We start from the raw sequence: 19,704 nt of genomic DNA, 5'->3' as shown, positions 1-19,704 counted from the left end.
GGCCCTTGAGATCGAGCACTGATCTGAGCGATCCATCCCTCTTTGGTACTGTAAATAGGTTTGAGCAGGCCCGGATTTGCGGCAAGGCCGCATAGGCCCCGGCCTAGGGCGGCAAAAAAATAGGGGCGGCATGCCGCCCAGCCGCATTATGGGGACCGCGCGGCCTAGGGGCGCCCCTCATTGAAATCCGGCGCTGGGTTTGAGTAGAAACCGGAGAATCTCTCTGTAGTTGGTCTGGACTGATTACTCTGGTCCGCTCCAGTCTTTCTATACAATCTAGGAAAGCTTGGGCTTTCTGCGAACTGTGAGGAACCCTAGACATGAAAAATCTCCTGGGTGGCACAGTTTTGAAATCTAGGTGATATCCCTCTGTCACAATTTCTTCAACCCATACATCCGAAGAATGATATATCCATTCCTCCTGGAATCGAAGTAACTTGCCCGTATTATTTCCGAGGATTGTGGAGGGAGTGCCCCGTCAGGCTGAGGCGGGCTTCTCCCCTGAGGGTTTGTTGTGTGGCCTGTTGGTCTTCCATGTGGGCCGACTTTTGTCTCCGGCCTTTGAACGAAAGTGAGATCGTTGTAGGGAGTTGCTTCTCCTGTTAATTCTGTCATTAATTTTTTTTCCCCCCATCTATTTGAAGTGGTTGCTCTGCTTCTGGCCTGCGGTAGGAAAGTACTCTTAACCCCTGTTGCTTGGGAAATAATTTTCTCTAGCTACTTTCCGAACAGTCTTTGCCCCTTAAAGGGAAGCGAAGTTAGTGACTTTTTGGAGCTAATATCCGCCGACCAGTTCTTGAGCCATAAAGTTCTGCGTGCCGCAATGGACAATGCTGAAATCCGGGCCGTGACTTGTGATGTGTCCAGAGTGGCATCACAAAGATACTGTAGCTAGATGCCTCAGCAATAGCTTGTGCTGATTCTAACGGCTCCTGTTGCGACGTTCCGCTCTGAATATCTTTAACCATAATATCTTTCATACCATGCCTGTATGGCCCTGGACACCCATGCTGACACCAGACATGGACGCAGCGTCAACCCTGCAGACGAGTAAAATGCTCCTAGAAACCACTCTAGTCGTCTCTCTGAGGGATCTTTAAATGCTGCTATATCGGTGACTGGTAGTGTGGTGGACTCGGAGAGTCAGGAGCATCAACTGCTGGTAGGTTAGACCAACCATTTACTAGTTCTTTAGGAAATGGATATAATTTATTAAATTTTTTAGTCGTCTGAAACTTGTGTTCATGTTCAGGTGAGTCCCACTCGTTCTGAATCAAACGTTGGAGTTGTTCATTCTCCGGAAAGCAAACAGAAGATTTGTGTTGTCTCTTGAATAAATTGGATGCTTCCGCAGTTTGTTTAGGCTTCTGTGAAATATTGAGCACCTCAAGAACTCCCTTAATGATACCGTCTATGTCATGTAGACTGTCATGGTCTTTTCCTTCATCCTGAATTTCTTCCTCATCAGCAGAAGCAGACCCAGAGGACTCAATTTCCCCCTCTGAATGAGAAGAGTGTAGCTCAGGAGATGAATCGTCAGACACATTAGGGTTGCTATTGTCCCCGCTAGTATCTTCCACCCGCCTACATTTGCCACTAGTCCTCTGGCTTAGCCTCATTAGTGTTTTTTTCTAGGTTTTCTGCAATGGCAGGTAACCCTTGTAGAGCTGCCAATGACTGCGACAGTTGTACTGCCCATAGGGGAGCAGGTGGCTCTGCTGCTGCTCCAGAGTCTTTCTAGGACATTGGTGTTGCCACAGCTGCTTCCACTGGTAGCACCCCTGAAGCAGTGGTTTCCCCCTGCCTCCTATTGCGGGACCTGCACAGCGGCTCCCCCTGTCCCCCTGGAATTTTTTGTTGGAATACAGAACAAGCCAGGTAAGTTACCTGTGCTGTTGAGGACCCCTTCCGTCCTGCCCTCGTGAACAGTGCCACTGACTTACCTTCTGCCATATAAGGAGGTAGAGTGTATTGGGTACTGCCTGAATTACCACCTCTGAGACTTTTGAGCTGTACTCGCTTCTGTCTCTCTCTCAACCTGCTCTGTGCTGCTGCTGTGGGACTTTCCGTGCCTCAAAATGGCAGCTGGAACGCATTTGTATTCCAATACGTGCGCACATGCGCTCCAGTTCGCGCCAAACCAAGATAGCTGCCGGACAGACCGGAGATGGAACGCAATGCGTTCCACTCCCTGCGCACTACGGAGGAGGCTGCCAGCAGCACCGCACCCTGCACCCACATTCCCCCTTCCGGCAGCCTGACCTCAATGCGCCTGTTCAGTGCACGTCCCAGAGGCTACATGGTCTCATCTTTCAGGGAAAGCTATGGAACAGGTAGGGCCAGTGCTGCCTCTATGGAAGATCCAAGCAGGGAGAGCTGGTGCGCAGGAGGGAGGACTAGGGGGAGAGAAAGGGGGAAGAGGGGAGTTCCTTAGAACCCTTTAGGCAGACAGAACTGCAACAGCGCAGACATTGTGCCACTAACCCCCCCCCACACACCGACCAGACCTTCTGCCCTGAGACATTCAGTGCAGGCAACGTCTAGTTGGTCTTAGCTAGTGCTAGTGTTGACCCCGTTGTGTTGCTCCTCGTAGAGGGCTGCCTCTGTAAAAACAGGTAACCCTGTTTTTCAGGCCTCACCCCGGGTATCAGCTCAAGGCTGAACGTAGAGACGCGCTACGGTCTAACGTCCTGGGAGCAGGACACTTAAAAAAACTGAAGAGGAATGTACAGTGTATGGGGTAAAGCCTGATGGGCACTTATTCAAGTGTCCTGCCTCCTGGAGGATGGAGCTTAACCCCATGGTTCCCTGTGTCCCCCTAAGACGACCTTTTATTTTGCAACTTATTGTTCTAAAATTGCTGTGACCACGAAAATACCTTCCTGTCTTGAACAAACTAGCAGGAACATTTTTTACTTTGCAGTTTTAGGCTTTAAAAGCCCATAGGGTATAACATGAAATAGTTACTTCCCAGGATTCCCACATCTAGTAGGTAAATAAAGCATCACCTGTAACTTGTCAATAATCTCTTGTTTGGTGATCCGCACTAGATGACTGTCCTCCACAGCAAAGGCAGGGAATGAAATAACAGACAAAACTCCTGCATCTATCTCCTTAGAGGTGGAAGCTCTTGGAAGCATGGAGTGTAGGATGGACTAAGAGGAAAGACACATAATTACTTTACAGTGGCCAGTAGTACATCCTGCAAACTCCCAGTTCCTTGCTTTACCTGGCAGTGCTGGATTTCATCAGACAGAACATGAATGACAGACTGGGGACCTCCCTTAGCACCAAACAAATTCAGCTCATCTAAAGCCTCAAGGGCAGCCTTGAAAAAAAAAAAACACAGTAAAAGCAAAAATAAGGAAGGAAAGTGAAGGCGATTTCAAAAATGGATGGGGAAATAAGACGAAGTACAGAAATGGGGAAAGGAAAAGTACAAAATAAAATAATGAGGCTGCCTATTATAGAAAGCTGCAAGGAGGAATGAGGGGGCTTGGACTTTCAGAAGGAGCAAAGGTTTCCAGACTGTGGGACTGTCTCCTACTGTCCAACAAACCCCAGGCCAATTAGAGTAAGATAAAGTTACAGTAAGCTCAGAGTAGAACATTTCTTTGCTGCCATCGATACATGAATATAAGTATTTATGCTCAGGGGACTGGACAGATACACAAGGCTGCATTGCAAGTTAGCTGCTCATCATTATATTCTGCATTACCTTGGCCATGCCCACGGAGCTAGCATTCAACTCAGTGATGCCCTGGTTGGTTTTGTCACCTCGTTCCCACATTCCGAAATCCTGCAGAAACATGGAAAATAGGTTAAAATGTATGTTACAATATTTGAGAGCACCCGTATCCCCTTCTTTGCTGTTACCAACACTGACCGCTGTTTTGTATGCTGCTTCAATATAAAAGACCAGGTTCTGTATAAAATAGACTTCATCCAGATTGTAGATTATGTGCAGGCCTAAAAATACACAGTGACAGAAAGTACCGTGAATAATGAAGGATCATAAGCTCATCAGAAAACACCACATCTTCCATGCATTTTTATTCAGAACTATACATGGGCCTCATGAATCACAATAAAAGTATTGTCATGCAGAGCTGATGAAAAATACACAGCAGCGGCACAGCTGCCTTGCTTGCTTTCTTCGGCAGATATTTCTTCCCTGTATATCAGCAGCATCAAAGACTTTCGGCAGTGGAAACCACAGACGTAGACGATAGTTTCAAGAATTCTTTTAAAATCCATTTAAGATTGTCAAGTCAAACAGTGGTCCTTATTCAAAAATATCAATCTCAATAAACAGTTAAGCTATGATCTGCGAGGAAATCTCAGAAAAACCAAAACTGCCTAGTTAATAGGGATATGTATAATCTTTTATGATAATACTTTCCTCTTATGGCAAGTAATTTCTAAGAAACAGAAGAGATTCTTCATTGAAAAAATATTGCAACCTATTGGTAATACCTTTCGCCTGCAATACAACACTGCCAAATCAATACATTTTGAATGAAGCATTTATTGGCTGTTTGAATCTAGTGGAAGAGTTTTGTAGGCCCTATCCTATTCATATTCAATATCTTGTTCAAATTAGTGCATGGTTGCTAGGCTGATTTGGACCCTAACAACCAAACTGCTGAAACTGCAAACTGGAGAGCAGCTAAATAAAAAGCTAAATAACTGAAAAAAAACCCCCACAAATAACACAAAATGAAAACCAATTGCAATTTGTATCAGAATATCAGAGTCTACGAGAGATGGCTTTCCTTCTTTTATTAGGAAATGTAGCAGATCTCTTTATATAGAAAATGAGGATGGGCGAGATCCCCATTGCCATGGAAAGTACAAATACATGAAATGGAGAAGCTAAAAAAACTGGTAAAACAGAGCATGACTTTTCTCTCAAAAAGGCAAATAAAAATCCTTTTTTCACAATAGCCATTTGCTCTCTTTTGACAAGTATGGCACTGAAAGCCTTTTTCCAAATTACCCTAGCAACCATGCACTTATTTAAATAAGAGACTAGAATACAAATAAGAGAGGGTAATAAAAGGTAGCAAAAACAATATTCTTGTAGCCTTACAGAGCATTTGTTTTTTAGATGGGGTCATCTGACCCCCATTTGAAAGCTGCAAAAAGTTAGAAGAAGAAGGCAAATATACTTAAGAGTTTGTACTTTTTCTAGCATGGAATGTGTAAGGCATGTCACGCTTGTCCTAATACACTACTACTACTACTACTACTGCTCACTAATTCCATCTATTTCATCACACAGTTTTACATTGGGTGTGTCTTCATTTCAAAGTCAATCATAATACTGCTATAGATTGACTCAAGTAGAGAAGCAACTGTGTTTAAAAGTGAGGGTTATACCCCAGCGGGTCATGGTACAGCCTTTGTGTAGTGTGGGTACCCTCTGACCATAGCACTGTGCTTATTGGGTAAGTTCACCGTTTAATTTATTTTTTGGTGTGCTGCAGATGGGAGTACACACAGCAACTCCTAGACAAGTCTTCCTTTTTTTATCCTATTAATTATTTATCTCTCTGTTCTATTTGTAGACCTCAGTTCAAGAAGACTCTTGTACTTATTGAAGGTTAAGAAATACATTGGCTGAGATAAAATAATCCTTAGGAAGTCAGACGTAACCACAAAGTTCAGTAATAATCTCCCAGAGCCCATCCTTTAAGACCGTAGGGCTTATTTAACAACACCAAGAACATTCAGCACAGAGTAACAGAGCCCTGGATGGATAATCCAAAAACAAACTCTATCAGACTTTCCTGAGTACCAGAGTTATCATTTCCAATCCATGCAGCACTGGGAAAGGAATGAAGTGACATGTTGCAGCAAATACACCTATGGTGTTGGTTTCGATTTAACATACAACTGCTGCAACTTATTTAAAACCACTAAAAATGATTGTAGTGTACTCAGCTCGGGTCTGCAGTGTACATCCTAGCATCGCTCATTACCTGATGCTGTCATCTGTGCCAGGAACAGCAGGTATATGGAAGTGGCATCAAGCTGTAAGTGACCCCACTGGTCATCGCCCACCACAGTGGAGCAGGTGTTGGGGTTATATTTAGCATGTAGGGTATCCTTGGTACTCTGGCTATATTTAAACTCTTCCACCTTGGGAACCTGTCAACAAGACATTTAAAAAGTTTACAGAACATTGCAACAATTCAATTGTTGATTTTTTAAAAAAATTATTTTTCATGCTCCCGTGTACTACGAACAACAAGCATAGCCCTAGCTTATAATACCATAACTATACTATGAGCCCTTGTAATACCGAGTGTTAGGGTAACCACAGACACAGTGTGAGGGATTCAAAATAGAGGAGCCCCAAATCTTTTTAGGCCACCTTTTGTGTGTCAGTGACACTGCACATGCTCTATATACACTAGGCTGCAGGTTAGAAACTTGGGCGTTATTTAAAAATAATTTTTTTTAGTGATAACCGACATTTTCAGCCCATACAGTCATATGAAAAAGATTGGGAACCCCTCTTAATTCTTTGGAGATTTGTTTATCATTGGCTGAGCTTTTAAAGATGCAACTTCCATTTAATATATAACATGCCTTATAGAAACAGTAGTATTTCAGCAGAAACATAAAGTTTATTGGATTAACAGAAAATATGCAATATGTATCATAACAAAATTAGACAGGTGCATAAATGTGGGCACCGCAACAGAGATATTACATCAATACTTAATTCAGCCAATCAATAAATAGTTGAGCCTCCTTTTGCAGATGTAACAGCCTCTAGATGCCCCCTATAGCCTTTGATGAGTGTCTGGATTCTGGATGGTGGTATTTTTGTCCATACAAAATCTCTCCAGTTCAGTTGAATTTGAGCATGGACAGCCTGCTTCAAATCATCCCATAGATTTTCGTGATATTCAAGTCGGGGGACTGTGACCTCCATTCCAGAATATTGTACTTCTCCCTCTGCATAAATGCCTTTGTAGATTTCCAAGTGTTTGGGGTCATTCTCTTGTTGGAATATCCAACCCCTGCGTAACTTCAACATTGTGACTGATGCTTGAACATTATCCTGAAGAATTTGTGGGAATTGGATTGAATTCATCCGACCCTCGACATTGACAAGGGCCCCACTCCCTGAACTAGCCACACAGCATGATGGAACCTCCACCAAACAGTAGGTAGCCAAAAATGTAATGTATACAGGTTGTAGTGACTGGATGTCTAACATAATAGCCAGAACACTACTTCCTGCTTTTCAGCTCTCTAACTGAGTTAGTCAGCGACTTGAAGGGGGGCCACATGGTACATATCTGTTCAGTGAATTTGCAATTGATCCTCAGTATGCTGCTCACATTCAAAAGCAACAGATATGACCCATGTGCCCTCCCCCAAGTCTCTGATTGGTTACTGCCTGGTAACCAGTCTGTAAACCAAGAGTGCTGAAAAGCAGGAAGTAGTGTTCTGGTTATAATATTAGACATCCAGTCACTCCAACCTTTATACATTACATTTTTGCCCAACTAACTATATTAGAAACATTTTTTATTTTGCACAGTCTATTTACCCAGTTTTTATTTTTACACTGAACAATTCCTTTATATACTCTTTCTCATAATTGGACACACCTGCCTATGAAGTTCAAGGCTTAACAAGCTAATCCAACCAATTCAGTGTTGCCAGTAATCAGTATTGAGCAGTTACATGCATTCAAGTTACAAGGGTACCCAAATGTTTGCATAGACAGTTTTTTTACATGTGATTTCATTTCAAACAACTGAATACTGCTTCACTAAAAATCTTTTTTCAGAAAACACCCCAGTACTTGGGAAATGAAAGCTATAGCACTGTTGACTTTTTTGTTGAAAGTGGAGTAAATTATTATGCAGGCTGAGAGGGGTTCCCAAACTTTTACATATGACTGTATATGTCCTTAAACTGGTGCAAATCCACATTTTACTGTTTGCAAATGCTATTGAATAGTCTGATACAGATCACTAACCTGTCTCATCATACATTGAAGTAGGCCTCTCATCAGCTTGACCACATTCTGCATGACAGGAAGATCAAGTTAGTGTAATAACAGAGAAACTTAGAAATAAACACAAGCTCACAAAACCAATGCAAACAGGTTAACTGTGGTGGAGTCCTGTAGAGAGTTAGTTTACCCGCAAAAATAGGGTACCCTGTGGGTTGTGGGTAGGATTTTTGGGTACAAATGCAGGTCTGCCCATAGGGTTGCGGGTCTTATCTATTTTTGTTATGTTATATTATTCATATGTTACTCCTTACTTTTTTCTTGAGGTCATCCGCTGACCACCATTATTAAACGTGAAGTGCTGTTGCTTCTATACAGACATATACAGGGCATTCGTTTTCCCTCCTTTCTACTCCTGGGTTGCATTGCTCAGAGTTTATGGTTGATCCTGGTAGATATAATGGCCCCATAGTTCTCGGTTACTTTACTACTTTGCCTTTTGTCACTACTGATTTTTTCTTAGGAAAACATGTGCACAGTGCTGTAACCTTAGAGAAACAGACCCCACAACTGTTGTTGACCTGCAATGCATGCACAATGGGCCAGAAAAAATGTTGGGGGGGGCTGGGTCCACCAAATTACACCACTGCAGTGGCACCCAGCATAATTCCCAATTAATTAACAGTTCCTGTATTCATTTATTTTCAAAAATGAATGTTGAAAACAGTAAAAGTGGTCCTTAAGAAAATAAAACAGGGGCACATTTTCCCATTATTAGAGGGGGATATACTGTATGCACTTATATTGGCTTTCGCTCAGAGCACTGCATGGCACATACCTGAATATGCTAGAACATACACTTCACATATGAGCAAAATAACTGTAAAATATTTGTTAGAAAACTAGAGAAATGACTATGTATATGTACCCTTGGAAAATGTCAGCCACTATAGGCAGAGAGCTGTGGAGTTGCTGACATCTCAGAGCTTCCTTGGAGAGATAAACCAAAAGGTGTGCACTTTGCCTTTGAGACTTGCATCTGAACATAAGTAGTAAGGGCATCTAGACAGCATGACACAAGATCTGGAGAATGACCTTTAGCAGGGGGCTGCTATGAAACCCTACACAAGGCTAGCCTTTAAACAGCAGGGTCGTGGGAATGAAGTGGTAGAGTCATGCAGAAGGAGCGGTTATATTGAGATACTGGATAAGACAGATTCTACACAGCAAAAATACAAGTCAAAGGTCACATAAGGGCTTGTCCACTTTTGCTTCTGGTGCTAAACAGCACTCTCACGTTACGTGTTTAAGCATAGAGAATTGCTCAGGTATTTATTTTCTCAGTAAGGAAGCTGATGGTAAATCTAACTGCCATTTCACTTTAGAAGAGGAGGAGGAGTTTAGTAGAGACTCATGGAAATGCAATTTTATTTTCTCACTTGCCAGTTTATACATGCCAGTGAGATGAGGGGCAGTATTGCAAGTCTATGTGGGCATGCTGCACTTTTGGCATTACGAAATAATAATCATCGGGTGGAATGCCCTGGCCACATCGCCCCCACACCAGCTGCCACTAATAGCAATTAATAGTTACCATAGTGAAGGCAGAAGTAACATGGCGCCGTGTAAGTGAACTAACCACTGCGGAGGCAGGGTCCAAGACACCTAAGATATCTACAGGAGCAGCTTTTAACACTCATGGTCCAGTACATCTTTCCTTGGGACCCAATATCATAGGAGACTAAGAAGAAAAATATTCCTAAAACTATAAATTTGTGTGAAATCACACTCCATGTAGGCGACAAAGTGTTAGAAAATACCTTTTCCTTTGAGTGAATGGGAATAACAGTAGATAAAACATTAGAGTCATGCAATCAAGCACTTTGTCACCCCCTAGCAAGTTTAAGGCATCCTGCTTTAACTATAGAGAAGCGATCCCGGACAAGTAGCTCGCGAGCAACATGTGCTCACCAACCCCTTGGATGTTGCTCCCAGTGGCCTCAAAAAGCAGGTGCTTAGTTTTTAATTCTTGGCTTGAGGGAAGTTTTGGTTGCATAAAACCAGAGGTGCTACCAAATAGCCAATAACAGCCCTTATTTGGCACCCCACGGAACCTTTTTATGCTTGTGTTGCTCCCCAACTCTTTTTTTTTTTAAATGTGGCTCACTGGGAAAAAAAGTTTGGGGACACCTGCTATAGAAGGTCAGAAAGGAGGGGGTTGCTGCTGAACAGAGGATTACCTTGAAAAATACACGCAAGGATGTTTACTTTTTAAATTTTTTTGGCATAACATATTTGGAAGCAACTTGTCCATGCAAAGTTTACAGAACTCTTAGATGCCTAAATAAAATATTGCTGTGACCTGGGCTGGACCAACTAAGACACCCTTCCTCCAGCCTCAACAAGAGGGATACCAACTGCAGTGCAAGGAAAAATTTAAATATCTCAAACTTCTATGCATCCACAGACCCCTTTGTATATGCTTTCATTACCTGTTCCAGCTCATATGCCTTTGCTTTATCTTCATCTCGGTCAGCATTTTTCCGATAGGCGAGCCCAAGCCCCCACACGGCCAGAACTGTGTACACGTTGTCACGTACCCAGGCATCCTTCTGATCAGAGCTGGCTGGCAACAGACCCGTCACTGGATTCTGAGAAACAGACAGAGACCCAGAAAGAAATGACAGTGATATGTTTTTTTAAGGGTGGTGCCAAGCACAGAATTAACAACCCACTAACAGTTGTATATCACTTATTAGTGTCAGGTGGCAAAGCATCCCATTCACTGTGCCAACAAATATCTGTATATACACAGCTTATTACAGTCTATTTTGAGCGAAGGGCCTCTCTCACTAACCTTAACTTATATTACACATAAAAAGGCAAAACACGGACCAACCAGCAGCTCAGGGTACAAGGGCAAGACACTTAAAGGGATCCGGTCATCGGAAAACATGTTTTTTTTCATAACACATCAGTTAATAGTGCTACTCCAGCAGAATTCTGCACTGCAATCCATTTCTCAAAAGAGCAAACAGATTTTTTTATATTCAATTTTAAAATCTGACATGGGGCTAGACATTTTGTCAATTTCCCAGCTGTCCCTGGTCATGTGACTTGTGCCTGCACTTTAGGAGAGAAATGCTTTCTGGCAGGCTGCTGTTTTTCCTTTTCAATGTAACTGAAGGAGTCTCAGTGAGACATGGGTTTTTACTATTGAGTGTTCTTCTTAGATCTACCAGGCAGCTGTTATCTTGTGTTAGGGAACTGCTATCTGGTTACCTTCCCATTGTTCTTTTGTTTGGTTGCTGGGGGGGGAAAAGGGAGGGGGTGATATCACTCCAACTTGCAGTACAGCAGTAAAGAGTGATTGAAGTTTATCAGAGCACAAGTCACATGACTTGTCACAAGTCTAGCCCTGGCCCTCAGATTTAATATAAAATTTAATATAAAAATATATGTTTGCTCTTTTGAGAAATGGATTTCAGTGCAGAATTCTGCTGGAGCAGCACAATTAACTGATTAATTTTGAAAAAATTTCCCATGACAGTATCCCTTTAAATGGCTAAAAAGAACTCACAGCAGACTGGGACCTGCCTTTTCTTTCAGCATGTAATCAGACTGCTATTGTCAGACATGTGTAGATAAACCCCAAAATCCAACCAGAGAACCATTCAAAACTATATCCCTGGCCTGCTGACTGCCTCTTTTTAGGCAAATCCCATGTGGTTGGTAGAGAAATGTCAGCCACATTCCCAGTACCAGTGTTTTTGGCAATGTGCATTTTCTTGCAGCGAAGAAACCCCACAGATGCAGGGAAAATACTTACCATTAGGGTAATGACAAACTGGCCTATTTAGTATGTTTTGTCATCCAAGTGTTTAGTAGCTTTGTGGGAGGGGAAAAACACTCAAAATAGTGAATGCGTACTGGGGCTCTATAGTGACAGGTGCTAATCATGCATGAAAAGGAGCACAGTTGTATCCTGGTCACCTGTTACATATAATGCTGTTCTTTTAAATGGACTAAATAAAGAGTGATTTTTTTTATTAACATGTATTTATATGGCGCCAACATATTTTGCAGTGCTGTAAAGTAATGTGTTTATACAATTAAAACACATGAATTACATTCATAAAACATATGGAGTTACGTACATCACAACCAATACCGGTGCAAAAGCCGAGGAAGTCCCTGTGCAAAAGAGCTTACCATCTAAAGGGAAGGGAATAAGACACAAGGTGTGGGAGTAGGCAAGATCAGAATGAAGTGGGTGAGAGTACTGTATGTGGTATTGCATTTGGTAATTAAGCAGCGTGAGGGTAGGCTTCTCTAAATAAGAGCTTTTTAAGAGATCATTTGAAAGCAGAAAGGTTGGGAGAAAGTTCCAGACCGTGGGAGAGCATTCCAGAGGAGGGGTGCAGCCCTTGCAAAGTCTTGAATGCGAGCATGTGAGGAGGTAATGAGAGAAGAATTGAGTAGCAGGTCAGTAGAGGAGCATAGTAAGCGGTTAGGTGAGTATATAGAGATGAGTTCAGAGATGTAGGGTGGGCCAGAGTTATAAAGTGCTTTGAATGTCAAGGTCATTAATTTGAATTTTATTCTGAAAGGTAGCGGAAGCCAATGCAGGGATTGGCAGAGTGGTATGGCAGAAGAGGAGCACTTGCTGAGGTGTGTAAGCCTGGCGGCAGCATTCATTGTGAGCTGGAGAGGTGACAGACTCTGGCAGGGAAGGCCAATTAAAAGAGAGTTACAGTAGTCTAGACGTGATATGATGAAAGAGTGAATAAGAATTTTGGCCGAATCTTGGGTGATAAATGATCTAATTTTGGATATGTTCCTTAGGTGAAATTGACATGATTTAATAAGTGACTCGATATGAGGAGTGAAGCCAAGGGCAGAATCCAGAAAACCCCACGGCACCGGGCACCGGGCCTGGGGAGATGGAGTGATAGTGGAATTGTTAGCTATGATAGATACTTCTGGGATGTTTGTTGGAGGAAAGAGAACCATTTCCATTTTAGGGAAGTTTAATTTGAAGGTAGCGTTGCGACATCCAAGTAGAGATAGCGGACAGGCAGGAGGAGACCCGAGTTAGGAGTTCTGGGTTGAGATCAGGAGAGGAGAGATAGATCTGTGTATCGTCAGCATAGAGGTGGTAGTGGAAACCATACGAGTTGATTAGTTTGCAGAGGGAAGAAGTATAGAGGTAGAATAATAAGGGGCCCAGGACAGAGCCTTGAGGAACCCCAACAGAAATAGGTAGGGGAGAAGATGCTACTCCATTGTAGGAGAAACTAAAGGGGTTGTTCACCTTACAACACTTTTTTCAGTTTAGTAATTTACCAATTGTTCACCAGAAATAAAGATTTTTTCCATTACTTTCTATTATCTATTTTTGACCACTTTTCTAAAAAGTGTAAATTTAATTGTCTTTTTGAATTATCTCTGAGAGGAGGGGGGGCACCAACTTTGTAAACTGTTCTAAATCGATACATTAGTTGATACATTTGTTATATTTGGCCCTGCTGAGCAGAATCCCCGAGTTTCATTAAAGGCAGCTGTTAAGAATTGATACAATAGTTGCTAATACAGCAAATTTTAACAGTTCAGAATCTGCACCTGAATTACTAAACTGCCAGACTGAAACACCAGAGACAGGAACATTCAACTTTAAATTTCAATTTTGGAAAACTGGTACAAAAAAACATGGGAAGTGACTGAAAAAAACTATTTCTGGTGAACATTCTGAAAACAACTGAACTGAAAAAGTGTTTGGAAGGTGAACAACCCCTTTAACTTATCTCCCCTATGGTAATTTGTCCACAAAAAGGTGTATTGGTATTTTTACACCATTCCTTATGTTTGGTGAGTTTGTATGTAATAGTTACCAATAAACAGAAATATCTAGGTGTGAGTCATCTATTTAATATGTGAACTAAGGCTGCAGGTCCTGAATAAGTCATATACAAATACACAAACTTTTACATTATCACATATAAAAAACATATATTGGGTGCATAAAGCAAAAAACTGATTTAAAAAACCATACCAAATGACAGAGGTGTCTTAGTGCTCCACAGTCCCTAAGGTCCTCTCACCTAATGCGTTTATTACTATTGGGCATTTCAGAGCCCGCCTGACCTCCTCTGATGAAGCTCTCAATGGCTAGAAACAAGTTCAGAGGATTATGGGTCACTAAGACAGCTCTGACATTTGGCATGGTGATATTTTTGTATGTTTTTGTTTTTTTATTCACCCAATAAATGTTTATGTGTTACTACCCACCTTGCTGTATTTGTATGTAATAATTACCAGTTAAAGTTAACTGAATGCTTTCTCTGGGAACCTCTGATTTTAAGCAACTTGAACGGTTATATATACAGCTTAGGGAGCCTTTTGTTTAGAGTGCATTTTGGGTGTTTCTCATGCTGTACCCCTTGCCTGCCCCACAACCTATTTTGTGTTGAAGTGGATTTATGGGAGCCATATCGCTAGTGCAGAAGTAGATGAGATACATTTTTGCTTTAAAAAGATCTCTTTCTTTAAGTTACCAGAGGTAGCTTTTTGTCACCGCAGGTAAACTGCCACACTGCTGTCTGAGGCCATGTTCTCACCTTGGAGCTACTAAACACTAAAAATCACCCTACGTGCCATTACGTTGGCAGACTAACTGGTTTCAGATGCCACAAAGACAGACTTTAGTTCCCTATCAGGTAAGCCTAGCTGCTGATTGGTTCCTAGCCTACATTGCAGTGTGCTGAGTGCTGCCAGCTCCCCTGCCCTGGCTGGGAAAGGAGTCAGCAGGAACACATGGGTGAGAACAGTAGGGTTTTATAAGCACATTCCTTCTATATTTCAAAGAGTATAATGCAATGGCACATTCTTGTTTTTTAACACAATATATCTACTTTAAAATATACAGTAGTATATTGTTGCACTGGTAACTCAGGTGTGTGTTTGCTTCAGAATCTCTGATATAATGTATACAGTTCTATTATCTGGAAACCAGTTAATTTGGAAGCTCAGACATACAGCAGTGCTGTTTGCCACAGTTTGCTCTTTTAACAAATAACATCACTTTTTTCACTACCATAATAAAGAAGTACCTTGTAATTAATAATAACGGAGTAAGCATAAATCTAATTTTCCGATCAAACAATGTTACTGGAATATTTAAAGTGGTGCTCCAGGAATGGCAGAAAGTCATTACTGGAGCAGAAAATCCTAGGTACCAAGCATTCTGCATTCTATCTTTGTATTAATAGTCTAATATGTAGAATGGGGCTGTCATGCAGGTTTCAGTTGAGCTGTAGGGCCCATATTTGCACAGAACCGATAAGCTGTTCAGAGTATTATGGGTATAAGTATCTAAGTGAGTGGTCACAGAGATCTTTTATGGCTCTATACAACTACAAAATTGCGGTCTTATAGTATAAACAAGGCTGCTGCCAAGAATTCCATTTGCAGGTGCCAGACAAATAGAACCAACCTTTAAATGTAAATACAATATTTTCATCTTAAAATTCTGGTGCTCTGCATAGTGTGTGGAGCCAGGAGCTGGACAGATCAATGCATATGAAAAAGTTTGGGAACCTCTCTTACTTATTTGAAGTTTTGTTTATCATTGGCTAAACTTTCAAAGTAGCAACTTTCATTTAATATATAACATGCCTTATGGAAACAGTAGTATTTCAGCAGGGACAGAAAACAGAAAAGATGCAATATGCATCATAACAAAATTAGAGATGAATAAATGTGGGCACCGCAACAGAGATATTACATCAATACTTAGTTGAGCCTCCTTTTTCAAATGTAACAGCCTCTAGAAGCCTCCTATAGCCTTTGATGAGTGTCTGGATGATGGCAGTATTTTTTACCATTTGTCCATACAAAATCTCTCCAGTTTAATTAATTTGATGGCTGTCGAGCATGGACAGACTGCTTCGAATCATACCATAGATTTTCAATGATATTCAAGTCAGGGGACTGTGATGGGCATTCCAGGATATTGTACTTTTCCCTCTGCATAAATGCCTTTGTAGATTTCGAAGTGCGTTTAGGGTCATTGTCTTGTTGGAACATTCAAACCCTGTGTAACTTCAACTTTGTGACTGATTGCCTAGGATGCATTGACACCATGGATTCAGGCAGGCACCTGCACTGATCCCTCAAGCTGGATTGCTGTCATTGGGACTAATCTGAGCAAAGAAACAAAGCTCTGACTTGGGAAATATGCATCCTAGGCAATCCATATGATATAAATACACAACGTTCCTATTTACTAGATTAAAGGGGTTGTTCACCTTCCAGAGCCTTTTACAGTTAAGTTGTTGTCAAATTGTTCACCAAAAATCTAGACTTTTTTTTAATTGCTTTCAATCTTATTTTTTACCATGTTCCAAAATCTAAATGTAAAGTTACTGTCTCTGGTGTTACCTGGCCATGCCGAATCCGACTCCTAATTTGCATATGTAAATTAGGGGCGGGTAGGAAAATCAGGTTTTTTTTTGTCACAAAAGAAGATTTTTTCTTTCCTGACCCTAATTTGCATATGCAAATTAGGATTCGGATTCGGTTCGGTATTCGGCCGAATCTTTCACCAAGGATTTGGGGATTCGGCCGAATCTTTCACCAAGGATTTGGGGATTCGGCCGAATCCCAAATAGTGGATTTGGTGCATCCCTAATTATTTTATTTTATAGATTTTTATGTGTTTATGCGTACAAAATGTTGTTAATATTACAAAAGAATCTAGGAGTGTAGATCTATATATTCATTTCAATTATTTTTTCCCTGTGAAACAGCATGCACTGTGCCCAGAGGTGTGACTTATATGTACAGGGTGCCAATAAATAATCACATGGTTAGAGAAGGACATCATGTACTAGAAATAGGATATAGCATTAAAGGGAAGCGCAGGTTCTGTCTAATTCACCTCAAATAAACCCCTATATATATTTGCCTTGAAAGCACATTATACAGTATATAGGAAATAAACTTTACTATGCAGTAATACTGTTGCAATCTATTCCATCTGCAATGGATGCAAAAAGGTCTTACATGACGCATCAACACTTGTAACACTGAGTTGTGTAGTTACTAACAGTCAGCACCATATCAAATACCTTCATTTCTTTACCAGGTGCTGGTCTGTGCTAATTGATGAATAAAGGCATTTTAATTTTATGAAGACTACAGTGTGAGTGCTGTCTGGATCCCAAAGACTGAGTTGTGAGAGACATATTTGCCTTTGTATGGTCATAGAACAATATCCTCATAATATAGGGGGTACATTATTATCTATTTTACAGTGGTAAAATCAAAACAACAAAGAGTTGGGTATCCCAGTTAAAGGTTTAAAAGGAATACCCAACCTAAAGTTGACCAGAAGCTTCAGAATAACACCACTCACATCACAAATGAACATATTCTCAAGATCTTGTAAATTTTATTTAATCCTTGGTATAAACATAAATAGCTAGAGGAGAACAAGGAAAACCAACTAACCTGGTGGCCGAGGATGGTTTGCTGGACAAGCTTGGCATATCTATCCAGACGAACACCAGAATTACTCCTGCTCCTCATAACTGGTAGAGATATGGCCCTAAAACCTACAAATGAAACAACCCCAACACTTTACCTTATGAACCCACTCAAACATAACACTTGTTTCTGCCGAGGCTCATTTTTGGGCAAATTAGACACAAAGATCCATATCTGAAAATTAATAAATGTCATGCAGAACTTGATATTCAGATCATTTGCAATTATTAATTTGTTTTATTAATGCTTTCCTTTTCTGACTCTCTCTAAACCAACATTTTAATAGCGACTATGTTGCTTAGGAAATTAAGTCCAGACTTATTCCTATTTTATTTTAAGTACAGTATTCTGATTCTCTCATTTGTTTTCCAATCTGTCATTCACACCAGTTGCTAAGGTCAGTTGAACCCTAGAAACTAGACCGCAGTTTAAATAAACTGGAGAGCTGCAAAATATAAACTGAAGTCCAATCACAGATTATTTTAGAATGTCGCTGTGCACGATGTACACAAAGGGGTTCCAATTTTATATGATTGACCTAAAAGTTATATTTTAAGATGAACATCCCCCTTTAACTTCAATTGCCCTCTCTGCTGTCTCCATGTGACCTACTAGCTCAGGCGATGGGCATCACTGAACTCAGGGACACATGGGGACTGATTTAATTAGGTATTAATTGCACCAGTGCAGTTACCCACCGCACAGCAGTTTCAGCCACAGTTTTGTAATTATCTGAGGCACTGGAATGTTCACCGCCTGACAAAACTAGGAGAGCAAATAAACTTTATACTCTAATCTCAGCCCCACACTTTGAGAGCCACTTATTAACAACAGCTGCAGCCCTGACTTAACATAAATAACAGACAACACACTATAGTGACACTTTAACTTCCCCTTTAAAACTCGCTGTCTCTACCTCCCATATCTACCAAGTCATACCAAGTGTTATGAAAAATCCTGGATATTTAGTACATTCCAGCTTGGCCAGCCCTCCGCATTGCTTTGTTATTAACACTCACCGGGAGTCTAGATGGGAGTTTCAGTTCTCCATTTGCCTCAGCACGTAGTAACCCGATCTGCCCCTCTCTGTGAGATGTCGCTGTGCCACTTGCTGTGACTCTTCACTTCCTGCACTCAGAACTACACAGCAAACACTCACACACACAAGCTGGAATGCACAAAGCCATGCCCCTGCCTCTGATTGGATGAAGAGCGAGAGGCGGTCCTGATTGATGCGTGTCAGACTTGCCTCTAAGCTATCAGCTGCATGCTGTGTCATGTAGTTCTTCTCTGAGCTGTTGCTTGCTGGTAAGGATAAAATAAAACTACAATACCCAGCATGCAGTGCATTGCTTCTAGACCCTATTGCTGCAAGCTGCAAAGCAGTTCCACCAGAGTTGCCAGGTCTAATTTCCAAAACCTGTCACAAAACCAGGGGTGTAACCACAGAGGAAGCAGACCCCCAGCGTTAAAGTGCCCCAAGGAGTGTAGCAGGGCCTATAAAAGTCCTAAATAGTGAGCAATATCCATACTTCTTGGTAGAATGGGTCAACTTAAGTGATGTAATAATAAGACATTTACACCACTCGCTGCATCCGTAAAGCCACCAGCATTGTGGCTGATCCAACACACCCCTCACACTCACTGTTCACACTCCTGCCATCTGGAAAAAGGTACCGAAGCATTAGGGCCCTCACTACCAGACTGTGTAACACAGGGGTGCCCAAAAGGTGGATCAGGATCTACCAGTAGACCTTTAGTTGGTGATCAGTAGATCTCAAGACACTGTCAAAAACAGTTTGTTTAAATCTCCCTCCTATTTCATGCTTTTTATTCAGATATTTATTATGTTTACGTTACATAAGAAATAGTGGTTTGTAAAATATAGCAATATATATTTTCCCATAAAGTAATATTTTCCATGGAACAGAAAGCTAATAATGCTTTTATGGATGTAGATCATAATGGGACAACATCACTAAAAGTAGACCTCGCATTAATAAAGTATGGGCACTCTGGTGTAACAGTTTCTTCCCCAAAGCCATAAGGCTTCTGAATACTCAGGGATCAGACAGATCTCTCTCACAAACACACACCATCTGACCTTACTATATACCACAATGTTACACAGCCACTGGACGCCATTGTATAAATATATAGCCATTGGATACAATTGT

At 41.3% G+C, this 19,704-nt stretch overlaps 1 protein-coding gene across 5 annotated transcripts in view; it reads right to left on the bottom strand.

The window, feature by feature from the left end:
• The window catches only part of LOC108698269 (phosphorylase b kinase regulatory subunit alpha, skeletal muscle isoform), a 49,946-nt gene extending 31,193 nt beyond the window's left edge, over positions 1 to 18,753 (bottom strand). For 2 of the 5 annotated variants that reach the window (XM_041572554.1, XM_041572555.1), the window contains exons 1-9: positions 18,547 to 18,753; positions 17,492 to 17,595; positions 10,474 to 10,632; positions 8,006 to 8,053; positions 5,985 to 6,153; positions 3,887 to 3,969; positions 3,719 to 3,799; positions 3,230 to 3,328; positions 3,009 to 3,155 (exon numbers count right to left, since the gene is read on the bottom strand). In XM_041572554.1, coding sequence (XP_041428488.1) covers positions 3,009 to 3,155; positions 3,230 to 3,328; positions 3,719 to 3,799; positions 3,887 to 3,969; positions 5,985 to 6,153; positions 8,006 to 8,053; positions 10,474 to 10,632; positions 17,492 to 17,569 — 864 coding nt within the window. In that variant the 5' untranslated portion in view covers positions 17,570 to 17,595; positions 18,547 to 18,753. The remainder of the gene's footprint in view (positions 1 to 3,008; positions 3,156 to 3,229; positions 3,329 to 3,718; positions 3,800 to 3,886; positions 3,970 to 5,984; positions 6,154 to 8,005; positions 8,054 to 10,473; positions 10,633 to 17,491; positions 17,596 to 18,546) is intronic. The other 3 variants (XM_041572556.1, XM_018229629.2, XM_018229632.2) reach the window with 2 other exon arrangements.
• Positions 18,754 to 19,704: the final 951 nt, after the last annotated feature.

This window comes from Xenopus laevis, chromosome 8L, assembly GCF_017654675.1.
Source record: "Xenopus laevis strain J_2021 chromosome 8L, Xenopus_laevis_v10.1, whole genome shotgun sequence".
NCBI classification, from domain to species: domain Eukaryota; kingdom Metazoa; phylum Chordata; class Amphibia; order Anura; family Pipidae; genus Xenopus; species Xenopus laevis.
This window is presented reverse-complemented; position numbering and strand designations above follow the sequence as displayed.